Raw genomic sequence first — 22,119 nt, 5'->3', positions numbered from 1 at the left:
AGATTTGGAACATGATCATCATGGGTAAAAAAAGCCAGTGTGCTGCATTTCCAGATAAGATAGGAGATCCCAGTTGTAAAAGTTTCAGTATAACTTCACTCTAACCATTACAGAGTTGGAGGGAAGTACAGAGGTGCTAAACTCCTAACAAAGGACAGACTAGAGTTACCCTTGAATATGCGTTGTATTTTGATATCACTGATTAATCATGGCTTTTATTTCTTATTCCCATATGTAAGAGAAAGTAACACTACTCATTTCCGTTTCTTGGACAGCTGAGAATTGGATTCAAATAATATTGAACATATTCAGAGTCAATGTGTGATATCTTCTTATCTGAATTTCTAAAGACTTCATTTATGAATAGGTACATGCAGATTATTACACCATTACATTTTAGAAGCTCACAAAACGTCTCTTACAAGCTGAATTGTAGAGAGAAATAGTCAAATTCACTGTGGAAATCAATAACCAGCGGAAAGTAGAACAGATAAAAGCAAAAAGCTGAGAATTGAAATGCACTTTTTCATAGTTTATAGTACTTAATTTGCTGTACTTTTAGGTCCTTATTCTGTCCCTATTCCACTATTTCAAACGCTATTGATTCCAGTGAAAAAATAGTAAGACCTATAAAACACACTCCTCTAAAGGATGAAATAAATGCCCCAAATGGGTTTTCTTATAAGAAAATACACAGCGTTCACTGATTCCCATTTATTTTCTACAAATTAAAAATATCAGCTGATGAGAGCTGAAAAAGCAGAAGAATTATAGATTTCTGTTTACAGTGAAAAGGTTTGAAAGGCAAATGGCCACCTGAAACGGCTTTCCTAGGTTTGGCAGATTGTCTTTAAGGTCTGCCAAAAAAGGCTGAATATGATAGTCATTTAGCTGGATTTTTCTGAATATGAGAGAAGAGAAGAAAACATTTCTCTGAAACATCTCTTCCTTCCTGGCTAATTTCAGGAACTGGCACTGCAAATGAAAAGTGCTTACTGACATTTCAGAAGTGCTTGAGTTGACACAGTGCCCTAAGTATATATGGCTCTCATCAGCACTTCCAGGTGTCCTGTTGCAGTAGGAAACTGTTGAAATTGCTTTCTACCTCAGAGAGATTTCTATTCTTGATTTATAGCTATTCACTACATACACATTACAACTTTACTAGAACCCTTCTTTCTTCCTCAGGGCTGTGACCTTTTTTTTCCTTGTGGATTTTGGCAAAAAAAAAAAGTTGCTTTTCCATCCTTTGTCTCAATTTTGATTTTTTTAAAATTGAAATTCTGGATAGATAAAACAATGGATCCCCATGCTACTCTGACTTAGTAGGAGCTATTGTGATATGATATACCTCAGTTTTATTGGACAGGAAAAAAGGCATTAGTAGACCAAAAGTACATGAGATCACATGAATTAAGCTAATATTAACAAACCATGAAATAAACTAAACAGAAATTTGAGAAGGGGACAAAAAAGTTGTTTCCAAATCGTCTATCCATAAGACAAAATCAAAAAAAAAAAACCCAAAAAACCCCCCTTATTTCTTCATGTATGAGTATGGGTCTCATAAACGACAGCTGTTCATGTACGTGAATGTTTTGTTTTTAAAACAAATCTTCACTACAGTTCTGCTGTCCCTTCTGAATACAACTTGCATGGAAAAAAATACCTGGAAAACTCCTATCAGAGACTTGTGCAAAAGGAGAGCAGACTTCATATATTACATCAGGTTATCATATCATTACCAGATCTTTACAAGTAGTAGTTAGAAGCATAGATGTATGTGGCCTGAACACTAACTTACATCAGTGTACAAACTTTCAGAGGAACATTTCCTTACTTAAGCTATATTTAGATTAGATAAAACGTAAGTTAAACCAATCTGACAAAAAATGTTATTTCTATAAAAGAAACAACAGAGCATGAAGACAAAGATACATATTCTTAGTAAGAGTGGACAGAAATCCCACGATACCTATATGCATTGTTCACATTGTCTACTTTTATCATGACAATATAGTTATCATCCTGAAATTTAATGTTTAATTCAGTAATACAGTAAAGAAGTTTCTTACCTTAAAGTGGGCAAAATGAGTTCTAAATTTTTGTACAGCACTGCTCCCAGTACAAACACAGTTGATTCATCTAACTCTGAAAACAGCAAGGAAAAATTTTCTTTTTAAATTCTGTCTTTCCCAAGCATACCTCAGTACAAATAACCCTGAATAACATTTACCTTTCTAGTATAAATTTTATTTTAAAGAATTCCTTATCATTTTGAATTATATCCTCAAAATGTATCATAAAAATTTAACAGTTAGGTATATATCAATAGATTTCAAACCTTGAAAATTCTCTTTTCAAAAAATCCATCTCTGTGTACTACCATTCATGCTAGTTCATTCACCCCTAATGACCGCCTTTAGAGTTTAATGTGTAGTAAGTAAATTCTCTAATGTTACAGATCTGCACTGCAATGGTATTTGTAAATTGGAACTGAAGCCACAGGAACTGGTCTGCTGATCTTCATTCAGTAAAAGTTAGGTCATCTGTTATGATGCTGTTGGAACAGAGCAGTTACAAAATGGTACAGCTGAATGTATAGCTCTGCTTCACGCCACTTGTTATCTCCACAGATGCAATTCTGCGCAGAATAACTAAGTATTGGCTCTGTAATGTAGAAAATAATATCTTGGATTTTTGTTAAAGATGCTGAACTTAAGCCTTTTACAACCCTCTAAAATAAACTGGGGTACTGTATCTTCTTTGAAGAAGGATAAAAAAACAGTTCTGTATTATACAGTGATCTGAAGAAATCAAGTTTCCTTGTTAAAATCAATAAAAACGAGCATGCAGACATGCTTCTTTACCTGTTGACATTGGGGTGAAGATATTTTTTGGAATGACAACCCTATCTTCTGAGTTTCGTGCCCAGTCAACCATTCCTTTTCTTCCCTTCATGGGGAAATTGATGTCAGTCAGAACAGATGCTGCAGGAAGCTTCTGAATGCTTGCCACTAGTAAGAGAAATCACAAAATCAAACAAAAATGTGTTTCATACTTTAAAGCATTGCACAAAGATAGCCACATAGCAAACACAAATCCAGAAGTGTATAATAATACAATTCAAGTAAAGTAGAAATTTGCAGGACATTAACTAGCACAAGAAGTATAGCCTTCTACATACTATGCAGTTCTTCCACGGATTAATTATGTAGCATTGATTCTATCACTTGTCAGCCAGGTCCTTGTTAACTTTCTAAACAGGGATTATTGAATGCGCTGGCTCATACCCTGAAATTCACATGTAAGGACACAACTGTGTCTTCAGAGCAAATTCTAAAATGATTAAATGTGACAGTAAAAGGAAGATGACGCTGAAAATTGCTTTGGGAAACACAACCGCTAGATGCAGGCTAATGAAGCAATAACAGAGCTTTTATCCCCTATGCAGGAACAATTTCAAGATCGACCCATTAAAGAGATTCACATATTAAAGACCTCATTGTTTCCACACAAAGGGGAACAATGCCATATAGCACTTAATTTATTTTCCTTGAAAGAATAATCCCCATTCTGAAATCTTAATTATATTTTCCTTCCCCCAAAACAATCACCATCACTATTATCTGCAACAGATACAGAAAAACAGAAGAAAAAAATGATCTAATAATAGGCCGCTTACAATTTTGTTTACCCATCCTCATTTTCTTTCTGTTTCTAACTCGACTATTATCTGGAAGTCAGTTCTATCTTTGCTTTGAAGTCTGACTCCATGGCAACGCTGTCAGTATCTAGTAGGATTCAAACTACTTTAAAGAAACTGTCAGGGCTGCAAATGTTTTAGTATGCTCAGAGAGATGACAAACAATATGTCTGGAGCACTAGCTCCACTATGTATGTAAGCAATGTTGCAATGCTCTTTCTAATCAATTTATGATGAGGGTAACGTAGTTGGAAGACTTTGGACGCTAGGACTATTCTTTGCTATGCATAATGACCTCCCTGCAAGGACTTCATGCAGTGGTTTAAACAGAAGTACAATAGGGACAGCTGTAAAAAGCAATCAGAAGAGCAAAATTAGAGTAGAAAACCATTATGTGTCTCATTGGTGGGTTTTATTTGAAAGGGAACTGTAATTCAAATCTAAAAGTAGAAGAAAATTGAGATGTTAACAATATTAGCTCCACAAGTTATTACTTGGTAACTAGCTCTTAGCTTCAAATTAGACTGCTTATAGATTATAGAATCACATTAGTGAGGATGTACTTGAGGGTCTTTCAGTCTTCCCATTATAAAACTATCATGAGGAGTTTACAGTGCTACTTACAATCCCCTCTGCATTGAAATTGGCACATAAATTCACAGTTCTAAAGGGATGCTTAGCCTTGTAAAACTTCAGGTGGTATGTTGAAGAAATGTTCAGGTGTTTCAGAATTACTGGCGCATAAGATGGATTGCATGTTTTCACATGCAATCAGTGGATTTAGAGAGCATATTAGCATTATACAAATGTTTTTTTTTTTCCCCATAGTTACTAAAATCCAATAAAAAAAACTATTTTATTTTCAACATAAAGCTAAACTCACAGTTATTCAGTTTACAAAATTTAATACTGCCTGTATGAGACCATATTGTATTACTTGTGCAGCGTTTATCTACATATTTACCTATCCATCTATCCAATTAGCCAGTACAGCCTTAATATTTCATCCAGCTTTAGGATGGCAGTTCCTCTTATTGAAATAGGAAATCAATGTTATTCAATGGAATTCACTCTGCACAACAGAAAATCACTTTAGAACTGAATAAATGATGAGAGTTTAGGGTAGCATCTCTCCGGACTGTGTCTATCTGTGTATTTTAAATAGGGCCATTAATCATGGTACCGCAATTTAGATCCAAAGATTCCAAAATATTTCTTAAGATTTAGGTGATGAATAGCATGAAATAAAAACCTAAGCATTTGGCTTATGGCTTATATGCAATAAATATATACAGATATTCCCATGTACAGTTCAGAATTTTTTTCTATTACTCAGAAGCAGAAAACAGTTAAACAATAGAGTCTTTATTTAACTTCACAGAAGATGCCACTGTGACATCCTTTAGACTTTAGTTTTCTGTTTAGACAGACAGAAAGCTCAGCACACATAAAACAGTAATTGAAATTGATTTGCCAAAATACTTGCTCTGTGTCTTGTGAAGACTACCTTTAAAATTAGATTACAGTAGATTACTATGTCATTCTCTAGCTGCTTAGTTTAAGGATTCCAAGAGCATATGCCTAATAATTTCAAACATGATGCTGCCTTTAAAGGTGTAAAAATAGTTCATTGGACTCCAGGTGGAGGCAACAAATTCAGTCCATAGTAACACGGCCAGCTGCTTTCCTGAAACAACCGGCATCTTCAGCGCCATCAGGAACTGTATTTTGGTTCTAAATGTAACCTAATATTCTTAACAAATATTAATATGGAACTCATTTCAAAGAGATTCTGGAGCAACATCAGATAGCTACACAGTGAAACAAGACTTTCTCCCCCTCAAATTCAGTTTTAATCTGCAGCACGAAAATAAATGTCTACTTTGGTGTAAGCATGAAAATGCTTCTACAGAAGGCGCCATGTAATCGAGGTGCCTGGTCAATCACATGCCAGGAACTCAAATGCTGTTTTCTTAAATAACTGTTATACAGAAAGAATAAGGCAGAAAGACATTTACTTTGTATTTTAGTGTACCTTTTATGATAGGCTTGTATTAGAAAATATTACTCCAATTATTGAAACCCGAATAATTCAGTTCTGCAATTACCACAGGAGTACTTCATCTTCTCATAAATTTGGCAAAAAACAAAAATTGCACATATTTTCTTAAATCACCTAACCAAAACATTATGACCTGAATTTGTGAGACAGAACACTAGCAGATGAGAATGTTTATAGTCACTGTGCTAGGAATATTGTTCCTTGTTTTTATATATACACAGGAGAAGTGTATATAAACATTCGGGAAACACAGTCAGTGAGAATATTAATAAGGAGGACATTGTACAATGGAAAAAATGAAATAAAAAAAAAACAAAATAAAAATGACTTAAGCAGCAGGTGAAGAAAAAATGCACTTTAAAATGTAAAAATATCCCATATGTGTTATCTATAACATACATCATTCTCTCAGAAAAAAAAGATGTTTCACTTATTGGTGCAACCCATCCTGCTTTATAATTTGATTATCTCTTTTTGGACTGTTTATGTGGAATGCACAATACCAACATGTATCCATCTTGCACTTTTCAGTTATTTTTTACAGTTTGCACATATAATGCTGAAGACAAAATTCATTAAAACCAGTATCAAATGAAAGTACGGTGTCATACGAAAATATCTTATGACAATAAGATGTATATGACTGTATGCTTAGTTATTTGCATTAGGCAATTTCTATGGTATACTAGATATATAAAAATATATACATACATATAAATGCACACATGCATATATAGTGCTTGTGTTAATTTGGAATGATGTTTAGGTTTTGATTTAACCACAAGCACAAATAAGAACCACAGTCACCAAGAGCAATTTTGGTGAGAGAAGACATAAAGACAGTAAGTTTGGATGGAAAGAAACAAGGCTAAAGTATAGAACATATTGCACTTTTTTTCTTGGTCAGTTTCTCTTGTGGCTTCTATATACTTTTAATTACAATTTTAATATGACGCCACAAAGGAAAAAGAAAAAGTAGGAAAAAGGAATCTCATTCATGGTATTTGGTGCTTGCACTCAGTCTGTGAAGAATGCAGGAAGCAGAATATTTGTTTCTTCAAAAAACAACATCATCATAGTTCTGAATATTTCAGGTCAAATTTATACACTTGAGTTTGAAGAAGGCCTACATGAGCTATGACTCAGAGTACAACTGAAAAAAATATATATATATATTAGAATTCTTTAAAAAATATTTTGATACCTAGCAGTATAAATTATGACACAGTGCTTCAATTACACATAAGAATGTATGCATATTTTATGATTTCATAATAATTATTGTTTTGAAAAAATCTTTTTCAAGTAGTCTAGTCTGATCAATTTAGTGATTGCTTTGGCTGTAATGCATTGATTTAATATCCCTTACATGCACATCTCTAATTTTTTTTTCACTATCTCACTGCAGTTGTAGACAATCTGTTCAATACTGTCCTACTGAAAACTTCTGAATAAGCACTTCTAGCCGTTCATACTTACTAAGTATGGCAAAATTTCCTCGGATTTGATTAATGATTACTTGTAGGAATGTAGAATTTTTCATGGCTATCCAAATGCCCTGATCACACACAATATAACGGAAATGATGTGTAAGTGGTTTATTTACAGCAGCACAAGAGGGGTTAATTAATGTGTCAAGAAAGTTCTGAGTGAAATAAATATTGTATAATTCTTGTATATTTAACCCTTGTAGATCATAGCCTGGAATATCAGACCTAAAATGCATTGCTATGATATTTCCAAGCCTGAATGAGTTATAAGCAGCCTAGTGCAATTTCCAGTGTCTCGCTGACTGATCAATGTTGCTGACTTCCAAATAATAAAAGATAAAGGAACTAAGTAATGAGAATGAATAATCTTAACTTTCTTTTTCCTGCCCATCCTTTGAATAATATTAATTTACACATAGACTAAGCAAAACTTTAAAAACTCTCACAGTAGAGATTTAGTTTCTAAAATTGTATTTTATGCCTCCTAACAGTTGACTCCTAACTTTGTCAAACACTGAATCAAAACCCTGATCTCAAAACCTTTAGAAAAGATGTTCAAAACCAAGCCTCTTTAAACACCAGGAAAAAGGTTCTCTTTTCACTTAAATTCTAACATTCTGGATTTGTGCAGCATAGTAATTATATTGATTTTACAATTGCTTAAGATACAGACAAATAGCAATTTATTATTATAATGCATCAGTGCCTTGACAGGAAAGGAAAATCACTTACAGAAATCTGTAAGACTAGCATAAGAACTTGATTTCTGCTTAACTCCTCGTGTCAGATAGAAGAAATTGGAACTTGAGTGAATTTTGATCACAAACAAAGAATGGCTATGTCTATTAGCAGCGCTATTCCCTCCTTTCCTGTCCTTTTTTTCAGTTTTCGATTGACAGAATACTATATATATTATTCCGCACTTAGAACACTTCAGTTCATCACACAACAAGTTTTGATTTTTCAGACAGAATATTTTACTAGTCTTCTGGGTGAGCTACTGCTAAATTTATTTATGGGAAAAATAGTCATGAACAGACCTTCTATTTCCACAGGTGTTCAGAATACATAATAGGATTTTTTTGTATGTGTTAGAATTCAGAATACTGGGTATTTCTGCAAATATGTCTACTAATAAAAAGACATATTTATGCATCTAAAAACTATTTATGCTATTAAAAACTATTGTCTTAACTCTTCATAAAAGTTTTTTTTTTATGTAATAGATATGACCATTTACCTTAGCTAATATTGGATACACAGGGAACATGGTTTTGTTTTGCTCAGTGTGAAAGATCCAGATGGATATATTAAAGACGATATTCATAACAGATATACTCTATGCACTTAAACTCCCCAAACTTCATTTTAAAAGCATTCTGGAACAACTGTTGAAATGTTGAAATCCCCTTCTCAGAGAGTCAAATTTGTGGATCTTCAGATCTGCTGTGGACTTTTGCTTCTGAGCTGGTTTGATATCTTTTAAAAACCTCCTCTCAATACAAGGATAAATGCACCTCTCACCACCCACAAGATCATATCTAACAGAAGGATTGTGGTGCAGTGAGATCCTGTACATGAATGTAAGAACAACCACCAGCTAATCATCATTCTGTGAATAATGTTCTTGTAATGTCCCAGCAGAGAACCAGCATCACACCAGTTTCACATAGCAATGAAAGAAATAATGCTTTATTCCCTAACAGATCTCCTAGATCAGAATATCAACAGATCAACAGAATGAATATCAACAGAAAAATAATGCCGTATTCAATCTGAAACTTTTTAAGCTCTATGGTCCATGGGCAGGCAAGAAGGGAAATCCCTAGAAGCTGCCTGTGCACTGGTATCTATGAAGCTCCTTAGCTCATAGCATCTACTCAGCTGGGCCTTGGGCAGCAAAATGTACTAAGACATAGACAGAAACAGCAACCCCAGAGATGTTTTTCTTAATTTGGTGAGGTTGAAATTTCAAAATGCAAGAAAGTTCAGCATAGATTCAGTTCAGCAGAAGTTCAGCAGAAAGTTCAGATATGGTACAAAGCAAACTGTGCTCACTGGAAGGTAAGAACAGTGCCTTAGGTTAATCAAGAAACTCCATAATAGTAGTCTCTGAACATTTCCTTACTCTATTTCCACAGACAACTGCATGACAGAACAGAGATACCTGCTATTTTCTCTTTGTAAAATTATAACTTTATCATGATAAAAACTATAGATAATTAGTGAACTCATTCCTATTTTGACTATACAAGTCATTGCAGTCCTTTAAACAATATGAGCAACATATATAGACATATATGTAGTACATATGACCAATCACCAAACTAACAGCTAAATATGAATCCAAGAGTATGTAAGAAATTAGAGCAATAAGCTACCTTATCAATAATATGACCAGCATAACATTTAGCACTAGTTAAAAAGCAATGTGACTTGAAGCAGTGATTAGGATGCATTTAAAAAACACTCAGAGCTCTCCTGCTACTTATGTAATTGAACTAAAAAATACATTTTCACAGGTAGCAGGCTAGCATGTCCTTTCAATTTTGTGTTCTTTTGTCCATTGTCAGCTTCTGTGTTTTAGAAACAATTCAGAAGTATATTAATTTTAAAGATGCATGAAATATTATATGTGCGTATGGATTCTCTGAGCGGCTTCAGATTCCACATTTGTTATGATGAAAAATCTGGTTTGATAAAATGAAACAGAGCATAAGACAATAATTCTTATTATTTTCCCATACCTACCTTTACTCCAGCTACAGAAATCAAAATGGAAATTTAAAAAGTAAGAATAGTTATGGGCTTAGAAGTTACTATAAAAGCCTTATCATATAAAAAAGAGGTAATCTTCAAAGATTTAAACTATTGAAGTTCAGTTTATGAGAGAGAATTAGTATCAAAAAATGGCCAGAATATCACAGAATTTGGACATGTTCCAGATGCCCTTCAGGAAGGAAAAATAATCATAGGATTTTTATAGTGTAATCATTGTTGCTATTCACTTATGACAATTAATACTTCCTATAAGATGAATATGGCTGTTTGCAGCTGGCCAGTTATGAATGTAATGAACAAATTCACTTTTAAGTTTGTAAATTTAAAACACAACTTTGAAGAAAAGCCCATCAAACTCCTGAAAAGGTAAACAAATTTTTCATGAACAGTCAGGAGAAAATATGTCCACATGATAAATGGAATGCATCCTGAAATATATGGTTATTCTAATAAAAGATTTAAGCAAGACATGGAGGGAGGTTGTGCTTCAAGATAACTCTATCCTCTGGGAGTAATGTTGAAGAAGGTGAAGACATGAAAAATTGAAGAGAACAATAGTCACATCCAAAGCACTTCTGAGTTTCTAAAAGAGCTTTGCTGTTCTCTTCTTAGCGTTAATGATAATAATAATTCATGCTGCTAAAGTGGCTACTCTCGCCTTGTCATAAGGCACTTCCCAAGGCAGAAGAGGAGTAAGGTAATGTGAGACAGAAGATGGATGATGATGAAATGGGATAGAATGACTTAAATTTCAAGTGAATAAATGTTAATGTTACATAAAGGTGAAAAACATGGTAATAACAGAGAAGGGCAAAGGTAACTGCAACATTATTTTAGATTGACTGTACAGGGAAGGTGAACAGAAGAAGTGTTTCTCAATCACTTAAGTGAAACAACATGTTCATGCTGGTGATTCAGGCCGAAAACAAAGGAAAAAATGAGACTGAAAATGATGTTAAGGTATTGAGCCTAAGTGATGGGAAGGATGATGAGGCCATCCTCTGAGAAAGAAGAAAAAAGAGTCGAGGGAGTGAGATCATATACATATGTTTATTTACATACGTATGTAAATAACGATGATGATTGGCCATCCACAAGGAAATATTAAAAAGATAGAGAAAACTTTGTAGAGGATGAAAGATCATTAGAGGAGGGGAAAAGACACTGAAATCATTAATAGGTAAATGACAAAATATTGCCACAACAGTAAATTGCCTGGAGAAATGAAGAGCTGAAGCAGAGGTTCGTTGGTTCCTGCAGTAGCAAACGGAAGCACAGGAAAGGTGGCCACTGTCTAACCTCCAGAGACATGACAACCAAATTCGACTACCAGAAATCTAAGAAGCTGTGAACAAAGTTACTCAGCATATTGAAAGGTAATCTCAGGATTAAATTCTTAGGCATGTTCTTAGAAGATTTGATACATAAAAGCACAGAGAATTAAAAAAAGCATGTAAATTAGTAAGTGTTCCTCACCAACCCTTTCAAAATAGGACAGACATGGATCTCAGTTTTATTACTGGATAGATTTTTTTTCCTACACTTTGAAGACAATTTTAAGACAGAATTATGAACGGATTCAAACAGAAAGTAATATAACTTTTTTTTTTTTTTTCAAGCATAAAGTCTGAGAATGTTAATAGTATGAAATAGGTTGATGAATCCTAAAAGGTAGTACCTGATTAAAAGCTATATTCTGGAAAACAGTAAATATGGAGAAAGTGTTTGCAAATTGTCCTCATTTTTATAGTGTGTACAAGCCATAAGGTGTCTTTTTTTTTCCAGGTAGTTTAGCCACCTAGCAGCACATTGACATGGAGCTGTGATAGATAACAAACAAAACTGCAGTATGAAGATATTGACACAATATACAACTAAACTTGTTTTTCTCGCTCTGTTTTTGAGGAAGAAAATTTTAGGAAGAAAATTCAAAAGCCATCTCTCCCCATGTGCAGTTCTCCCCATGTGCCTTCCCAATCTGAGCAACCCAATGCTTTGTTTATAGCTTGGCTCTGTTAAGACTGAGAAAAAACAAGTCTCAAAGTGAGAAACAGAGAAATGCATTCTTGAAATGTTCAAGCTGGTATCTATATATACTGACGAGATTGGTTCCCTCATCTGAGAAAGGAGTAATAAGATTTAGGCTAACTGAGCACATTAAAAACATACCTGAAATCTCATTTGCAAAAAGGCCTAATGCATTAGCCAAGGGTTTAGAGGAAAGGCAAGTTTGCTTAATTTATCCCAGATAACTGAGAGCTGACTCAAATGCTTCACCACATTCCTGGCTTTATAATTTAGAAGACAGAGAGAATTCAAGTCATAAGCTTAGAATTTCTTGGTGCTCATCAAGTCTCTTTTTTAGTGAATATTTTCTACCCTGAGTTTTGCATTCACCCTGGGGACCAAGCTATCAGGGCCATGAGCACACCCCTCCACATCTCTATAGTTTTAACCTCTTATGCTCCAAGTCAGCTCTGATGAGACGCCACTTTGTAACCTTAGATCAGGCTGTTGTTAAAAGGGCTGTCACAAGCTGGAGCCTATGCCCCTCCACTCAGCAGTTACGTTCCAGCCGAATCTCTCATCCTTTGTCTTTGCCAGCTTTGCCTGGCCATGTACTTTGGCTATCTGAACCGTGACCTGAGGATTTTGCCTCCTGGCTTAACATTGGACATGTCTGAAGTCTTTGCTGTGGACTTGACTTTTGATCAATGGTCTGTTCACTGAATCTGGACACTGGACCAGATCTTGACTCTGACTTTATAACTGTCCTGGCTGCATTTCAGACCACAGTCCTTTATGGTGATCTGGAATGGTAGCTCGGCCTATCTGCCCTTTGACAGTCTTTCTTTGCTCTCACTTGGGTACTGTGCGACCTCGCATCTCTCAGTGAGGCCAGTGCATCGGCCTCACTGTCACTCAGCTTCTGGTTTGCCTTTCGCAGAAGTCCAGTCCTGCCACTCAGGGGCAGCAGCAGCCAAAAAGGAGGTGCTGCAAGGCCTTCTTGGAAAGGGCCTACGAGACATGCACAGACAGTCATACAGAAAATGTGACTCAAAGTTAGGACAGAAACACAGGTCTCCTGTGTCTGAGTTTCATGTTAGAGCCATGATTCTAACCTCCCTCCCAGGAATTTGTAATTGGGCCTTTGGTTTTTGGAGAGATGTCTCATTCATCTTGAACGCTCTCCACGGAGTAGACAAAGCAGATTAAGATTTGCTTAAGGGATTGTAAAAAGTCATCTTGGCGGCACTGTGAAATTTATTTAGGTTTTTTACATCACATATAGCATTTTGAAAACTCAGTACCTCATTGGGAAATATAGACACAATCCAATATAAGTAGAAAGGAATACTAATTAGACTGAGTTTGATTTACTTGTTCACACTGTTGGATTCTAAATTAACTTTAATAATTCAGGAGAAATATCTCAGAATTATTGTGGCCATTAAAATAAAACTGCACAATGAAGATATATTTAAAAGAAAATAATAATAATAATATACATATAATAAAATACAGAATATAGTAATAACAACAACAACAACAAACAACTAACTGAAATTTTGGGCCTGAAAAGAACAAGGGAGCTTGATTACTACCGATTTTTATAATACCATCATATTCATCAACATGGAAGCCCTGCTTTGTATGTTGTGCTTAGTGTATTAACCAGTTCTCGTTATCTCATCTCCAGCTTTTCCTGCTTCTTCTCTCCCATTCCCCTCAAAAAACAGGCTTTTCATTTTTTCTGTCCTAAAGCTGTGGAAGGAGTAATCAAAGAGATGGAAGGAGTAATTGAAGAGATCTGAGCAGCTCAGAGAGGAAAAAAAAAACCCACAAACTCAAACAAGTTAAATATATTAATTTCTATTCTGTTTTTAAAGAAATGCTTGTTTATTTATCCTCACTGTAGGAAGAGACATTCTGTTCCACTGTTCCAAACTATGTCTACTTTCAGGCACCTTATACTTATCATTAATTTTCAGTACACTTAACAGAGAAAGATAAGAGATGCTTAAATAGGCATCACAGATTGCCTGTTAGGGGGTTTTAAAATCTTTTATTTTGTTTATTTTATTTTTATTTTTAATATATATTATGTAGTGAGCTTAAACTGAATTTTGGGGATACTGGATTAATCCTTGTTTGTAATTGATCACGCAAAAATCAAGCTCATTATGCCTGGGGTCAGTGTCTAAATTAGTCATACAATATTTATGTCAAATGTAGTCAAAATACTTAACTCAAAATATAACGTAGGATTATACCTACTGGAGATAGGTTAGATTTTCTTTGCTTTTCCTAAGATGCAATAGATGTCATCAAAGGCAGCCATCACTCTGCCTCCCCATTACGGGGCTTCCAGTCCCTAATTTTGAATGCTTGTCTCTGCAATTTTTCCTTTTTATAATCACCTAACATGACTCACTCTCTCTTTGAAGCTTCATCCTATCTACAATCTATTTTCTGCTACAGTTTTTCTAATACAGATTTTATTTCTATTGCTGTTGTGCTGTTGTTATTTCTTTAATTTGTCATGCCTTTCATTTCAGTATGTTGAATAGGAATCCTCCAATGGAAAACACACTGCTCTGGCTAACCATCCCTCTGTGTCTTCCAAATATTGCCTTTAAGTAGAAGCTTTATATGAATAAAATATCATTCTGCAACATGCAATACTCCAGAAAACATAATTATATCTGTGATATAAAAGTGACTCTTCCATTATGTTATTTGATAAAATTTCACAGTTAATTCTTTTGAAATTCAATATCATGAAAGTGAAGACATAGCTTAAAATTATATATGAAAATAAGAGGCAGGGATGGTATTTTTGCTTACTACTGAATGATAGCTTTTGAGTCACAACAGCAACAACAAAAATACACATTTGCTTCAATTAATTTCCTCTACTTGAAAGCATTAACCTAAAGGTGACTGAATTTACATGCCAGACAAGCTATTAATTAAAGAAGACTTTTGTATATTCTGTTCCAAAATAATCTATACTTTCAGTCTAGCAAAACGCATTGCACATTAAGGAGTCTAAATCTAATCCCAGTTTTGCTCTTAGTGCCATTTGGGATTACTGTCATTATCTACATCATCAGACTTGGGATATGGCCATGTACAGATTATAACATAGAGTCTAGTTGCCTTTCCTAATATAAGCTGGGGAACTGGACAGTTGAAAAGGGACATTGTATTTTATCCTTTTCTCCCCACCTTAGCCTGATCATAGTAGTGTTATCCAATAAACAGCATTTTGCAGGGTACAGGAAAGAAATTGCTTTTTTTCCCCTTTAGTTATTTTTTCCCCTGCTGTATGTAGTTTTTACTCCCTTTAGTTTTTTGCCTTTATAGAATATTTTCAAAGTACTAAATTGATTTTCTGTCCCTAATCCCAAAGCATCTAAACGGTGCTTTATTGGAAACCAAACTAACTGCACACTGGTGGCAAACATTCATAAAAAAATTTCTAAATTGAACCAAAGAGGAGCAAAGTTAAGGGTCACTATAAGGCTGCTCAGTTATTGGGTAATATTTCAAAGCAAAGAAAACCCTTTTTGCAGGAGCACTAGTGTGGAGAGCACAAACTGGACCTATCCTGATATCAACTGTGGCTACTAATTACATCCTGATAATTTAATCATTTGAATTCTACAGTTACACTATATATTTTGCAAAAGGAGAGATTTTATTTCAATGGTATTAAAGCATTCTCAAAAAGTGCTTAATGCCATCAATCAGTAAATGAGACTTCCAGTGCAGGCTCTAAGACAACATACTGGTTGGGCTGCTTAGAGCAAGAAATATATTGGATGTAAAAAACCTTTTTTTCCCCAAACCACACTCCAATGTTCACATAAACATTAAAGCGGGGACTGATGGGAATTGAGCGTAAGCAGTACAAGATGAAAAATCAGTGAAGTGCAACAGCTAACTTAACTACCTTAATAAGACTAAATAAATCATATTATTGCATATATAAGGTAGGAGAAGAGATGGAAGTTCTTAAACAAAAGCTGCAACTACATTTTAATGACTTGGGATTTTTAACAATAACCTACTATATTTATATTTATAAAGTTTTTATTTTGTGTCTTCCTTCTTTTTCGTTCTTTTTCATTCATAGAAAATTAATTCTGGAGCCAAATAATTAAACTGAGAACAACGATGAAGCAGCATAAGAACAGAAACTTGACTTGCCTTTTCCTGAGGAAAGCGCTAATCACCAGCTACAGAATCATGTTGTTTTCTAGCCCGATCCTCAATACAACAAAAAACAAGCAACAGCAATAACAAAAAAAACAAACAAACAAAAAAAACCAGTGACTTCTATTAAATAAAATCATTCTAATGTCAAAAAATAAGGCAAAATCAGATTTTGGCAACTTAGAAATTCACAGCTTGTCAGTCTCAGCTGCGACATAATGTTTTAATGGAAGCTTTGGTTTTATGCCAGTGAAACATGCAAAGTTTAAAATCTGAAAGAAAGTTTCGCAGATTGCGCGATCCCATTTCATGCCCAGCTATACCTAGGAGAACCTTTAAATGCTGACAAGAGATGGCTCAGATTAATGTGAGCACAGAGTATTCTGAGTGGTGGTAAAATTTGGCTAACATTATCAATAGAAAATATAACTACAGGAAAAACTAAGTAATGAACTAAGTAATGAACTGTACAAACAAATGCCTCACACTCCTGCAAGCTCTCCTATTGAGTATCATTCTTACGTAGATGTAGTGCTATATTTTGAACGTCCTCAGCAACTGATTCACAGTCTCTCTCATTTGAGTGTATGAGAGATTTGGATATCTATAATTTTAATTTCTGAAAATGATTTCTAAATACAACCAGGAATGTAAAATAGATGATGCCGTATAAAATCACCAGCCATGTTTACCAGTAGTGAAACTGTTCATCCAAGAAACAGGTATAAGTTCAATTTGGCAAAGTTAAATGACAGCCATTTTGCAGAAATTAACTTTTCTTTGTGCATTGTTGACTGTGAATGGAGACCATTATTTTTCATTGCCTAGATAGCAATGCAATTTTCAAAGCTAAATGAGCATTAAAAACATTCATTCTATGCTCCTGCAATGAACAATCTAAGACACCTAAAGGCAAAATGAGACATTCCCTTTAATCTTTATGAACATGTTGTCCCTTCTTAAGGTAAAAAAAAAAAAAAAAAAAAAAAAAAAGAAAGGAGAAAGGAGGGGATAAACTTGCTGTATTTTTATAAACATTTCCCTCAAAGGCGAGAGAAGTTCTGTGTGTGCAGATGCAGCAGATTGCATGATTACTAGTCCCTGAAGATCCAATCATCCTGATGACTGCCCCACAGTTTCTTCCCCGTGGGCAGGCCAGTCTTATCTCATTCTGCTGCTTTACCGGAGATGAGATATTTGTGCAAACATAGGGAGGAAATATGTTGCACCAAGGGGCACCATCTATAAAAGTACAAATAACTTTCCAAATATTCCTAGTGATCACGCCTTTGAGATCAGCATGCACTTTGAGCCATTAGACCACATAATAGATCTCTCTCTGACAAACTGCAAGTAACATGCAGAATTTATAGCCATCCCTTTACTCATTATAAATAATATATATGTATTATACATATGCATGTATACACATAAATAAGAAATACTAATGATTCCAGATTCTATGTATGAAATCAGTATTATTCCACTGTTTTCTGTTAATTTTTACCAACTTGAAGTATGATTGGTGAGGATGCAAGGATGCTGTTGTGATGTCTGCCTTCTTAGTGTATTGTCAGAGTATTTGAACACTATATTTCACACAATAAGACTGTTGCCTCTTGGCGCCACCTTAATACACTACTAAACTTCAGGTCTGTACTTACTGCATTAACTCAAAACTACCACAGCAACCTCTTACTTTCTATCCCTTTAAGTCTGTTTCTATTATAAATTTGTTAAGGAGCATCTGAAGATGCAGCCATCTGAGGCAAAGCAGTAAATAAACTCAGAACTTTAAATTCTCAGGACATTTAAATCTCTTTAAAAAAATCTTGTCATAAAACAATTTCCTTAGAAAATGGCAGCTTTTAATTACTCAGGTAAACACAGACCTACAAGCATAATAACACAGACAGGAGTTTATGGAGGTGAAGAAATAGGATTCACACAAAATTTTAAAATGCACATAATTAAAATGCACATACTTAAATTTACATAAATGTGTTGTACCTACTGCTTTCTAACCTGGTTGCAAACATTCTTTTTTGTTAGAATGAAACCAGGAAGCCTCCAGTTTTACGCTTCCTACTTCTTTATAACACTTTATGCCAATGCAAATTATTTTTATATAAGGTAGAGAAAGAAAACACCCACTAGACCATTCTAGTTTCTTATAGCATACCATTTAAAACACTGAGCAGTTTATTTCAGGTTTAAGGTCAACTAATAAATTGCATACACAAAACTAACTATTGGATTATGTCTATTACTTAGAAAATAGACATAGGCTTATCTTTATATTCACATTTGTGAAGACTGTGTGAATAAGTTTCTTATAGATATTCCCTTGATATTAAGTTTTTTTTTTTTCTCTCTCAAGTGACTGTGGTAGCCTTCTTTCTTCAGGATCACAAAGCATGTAGTTTTAGAAAAGAGAAAAAAAATGCTCTTTTGTGTACTGTTCACAACCAAGCTTTCAGGTAATGCACCTTAGCAAGATTTGATATCAGAAAAAAAAATGAGCTCTGAGATCATTTACTTTCAGGTAAGACTTTCACTAAGTTAGATGTCGTGATGAACTCGACCTTCAAAGTGTCCCTTTAATCATCTGAGAAAGCTTGATTTTCCACACGTCAATACATTTAGCTGATCAAGGAATTGCAAAAGTTGATACAGAGGAAGTGATATGAATATATATGGTGAAGAAACATATAAGAGTATGAAAAAAAATTCCAATTGACTTTTGTCTGTAGCTTTCCTACTCTCTAGCTTATTTCTCTCTAGAAAAAAAAAATCTTTTATGGTTATATAGCCATAGCCTCCCCGTATAGCCTCTATAGGGATAGCTTTTAGCCTCTAGCCATGACAAGTTACCTATAGGGAGCCTAAGGATAGACTTCCACCATGCACTGAGAAATGAGTTAGTTAGGCCAACTTGGCATAAGTAACCTTGCCTGGACTATGCTCTGAACTGTTCCCAGGCACTGTTTGGGAAGGTGCTAAGAATTAAGCAGCATAGACAGTTGTGCAACAGCTCTTAAGCCACATTTGGCCCTTTTTCGACTTATGTTTATAGACACAGTATCAAAAGTAAGAGGAAAAGTCATGAAGAATCCCTACTCAAAATGCAGAGCTGATGGGTGCTGACTCTTTTAGGCCACTTTGAGAAGGAACTGGAAATTAGACCACAAAACTGGCAAAAGTCCACACAGCAGAAGTATGAAACCAAATACAAAGACTGCTAGCTAAATATTGCTTACTTTGTTGTATATTTTATTAGTTATTTGCAAGCTAGTCAGAAACCTGAAAGGAATATAAAAACCCCAAGAATTAAAGTGGACATTTAGCAACAAAGTATTGCATTATAAAACTGCCCAGGTTTTGTTGTTTATACAACTGCCCAACCTTAACCATTCTGTGATTCTGTGACTCTGTTTCACCTCCTGAATATCCAGGGAGCAATCTGTCCCGTTATTTTAGCTGCCTGACGTGGTACGAATTCCCTCCTTAGCAACAGCCTCCCTTGACTTGGGGTGACTTTGGCAATGAAATCTGTGATACTTTCGGCAAGCAAAATGAATCTCAGTCAATATAATCAGAACTGAAACCAACACTATGAGTGATGACTACTGAACATTAAAACATTGTCCATATTTTCTTTACTCTGCTCTTTTCTCAAAACTAATACTACAGTCTTTTCTGAGGTCTGCAGAACAGCAACCAGAGGAATTTACTGAATTCTTTTACAGATTCCTATATTATTTATGGTTTAAACTACTCTCTTACAATGACTCTCTCTGTCAATACTGCTAATCTGCTAGTGGCTAAACCTTTCTCTTCATTTTGCTGTACCTCCTGAAGTTCTTGACAGTTTTGCCTTTCACTAGCTTAAAAAACTTTGTGATATCTATATGTTTTGGAACCGATAAGTCAAATTGATAAGTCTTCTCAAAAATAACATGAATGAAAAAGGCTCTTATGTTGCAAATTCTGTTCATTTTCTGTCATTTCCAAATAATATCCATGACAACACTTTTCACTTCAAGACAACTTGGTGTTCTTATTAACAATCTCTTACAACATTAAGTCTGAATTTTGTCAAAAGCCTCCTTTAATCACGTTTGGCTCCTACTCCTAAGGAAATTTTAGTGACAACAGAAGGCATAGCAGCATGTATTTCCTAATACTGTTCCTTACTTCCAGCTCCACAATCCATCTATACTTTTAAAGGCAGTTACTCTTATAGCACTCTAATCTTTCAGTCTAGCAAACTACTTAAAGTATGAATATGATTGTTACCAGCTTGGACATCTTTTAGAACATTTATTTGGAATTCTTAATGGTTTACTATGGTGCAGACCCCAAACTGACAAAGCCCTGAGATAGACCTATCTAGACCTTTAACTCTCCAAAGCTGTTCAAAAGGCTGCTAAGTTCAGAAAGCCGGGATTTATTCTTTGAATTAAAACTGGGAACTCGCCCCTTTAAACAGAGAAAACTGAAATAGTAGTTAAGACAGAATGAAAATAAAAAACCCTCTTCTCCCACTGCCTGCTGTATTCTTGCAGGTGAGCCTGTGTTTCGGTTGATTCAGAGTCTCTCCAGTAGCAAATGCTGGTAGCAAAAGCTACCATTTTCCCTGCTCAGTTGCCTGATGAGGAGGAGGAACAAGAGATGGAAGAGGAGGAAGGCAGTCCCATACCTCATTCTATTTCATCCAGTCATTTCTTATAGGAATATAGTAGAGAACTGTGAGCACACAAACAAAACACATACCATCTGTTCCAGTCAGGCTTAATCAACAGAAGTTGTGGCGTTTCAGTTTTTAAAGTTATCCGTAGCATGTTCTTCATCCTCGAGAGAGGAACTACGAGGAAATGGGCCTTGCCTTAATGGAAGTGCATTTACTTTCACTACGCTGCCTTAATCAACCCCAAAGCACAGAGAGTGGGTTATCCAGACACAGAAACAGTCTCTGATGTTCTGTTAAGAAGCAACTTAGCACTAGAGTTACACACGACCAGCTTGATCTCAAAATCATTTGAGATCTCAGAAGATCTCAAATGCACAAACAAGTCATGATGTCCAAAAGCTTAGCAGAGGCATGGTGACTGTGCTAATGGATCTCCTTAACCATCTCCAAACATGCAGTGATGGGCAGCCTACCACATGCATAAGGTAACTTTCATCACATGTGCAGTCGGCTGAGAACGCATAACTGATTGCAGTGGGGCTGGTCTGTAGTAGCTTGTTAAACCACAGCTATTTGTTTGTGTGTCTTGGAAAAAAAAGCAGAGAAGATAACACTCCATCTGCAAATGATCTCAGGAGTCTACTATATCTGTCAAACACTTATGGATTCCTATTATTTATGGACCACTATAGTGTCATTCAATTAGAAGTGAACATGTAAACTGATATTAGTAAACGCAACTGAGAATTCAAGCAAAACTGTGAAATTTGCTACAGAACTGATTTTTTTTTTCTGGCAACAAAAAGCAGCAGTTCATTTGAGTCCTGAATCCTTTTTCTAATATATCTGAAAAGTAAGGAAATTCTAAAATGAAATAATGAGAGAAAGCATTTAAAATATCTGGGAGAGCTCAGGAAATATTTTAAGGTAAATAACTATGAAATAACTACATAACTACTACTATAAAAGCTACAGCAAAGTCCTGCATGTATAAAAGAGAGATCTCCTTTCTGCACACATTTGCTTCCTACATGAAATCTGTTTGATGATTCAAATGCAGAGAATATTATTTCCAGTTATAAACATGACCTCCCACATTTTTAAAATCTTGTTACAACAGAATTAACGCTAAGAACTGCATGGTTCAATCCTTTCAGTTGAGAAT

The 22,119-nt window shown here is 35.0% G+C and overlaps 1 protein-coding gene across 1 annotated transcript in view; it reads right to left on the bottom strand.

Annotated features, from left to right (window-relative positions):
• Positions 1-22,119, bottom strand: part of LOC112957592 (adhesion G protein-coupled receptor B3) — a 247,506-nt gene that overhangs the window by 177,354 nt on the left and 48,033 nt on the right. The window contains exons 11-12 of the mRNA XM_026051260.1: positions 2,871-3,017; positions 2,076-2,151 (exon numbers count right to left, since the gene is read on the bottom strand). Coding sequence (XP_025907045.1) covers positions 2,076-2,151; positions 2,871-3,017 — 223 coding nt within the window. The remainder of the gene's footprint in view (positions 1-2,075; positions 2,152-2,870; positions 3,018-22,119) is intronic.

The sequence above is a fragment of the Nothoprocta perdicaria genome, unplaced genomic scaffold (genome assembly GCF_003342845.1).
Source record: "Nothoprocta perdicaria isolate Ctin4 unplaced genomic scaffold, notPer1 scaffold_74, whole genome shotgun sequence".
NCBI lineage: Eukaryota > Metazoa > Chordata > Aves > Tinamiformes > Tinamidae > Nothoprocta > Nothoprocta perdicaria.
This window is presented reverse-complemented; position numbering and strand designations above follow the sequence as displayed.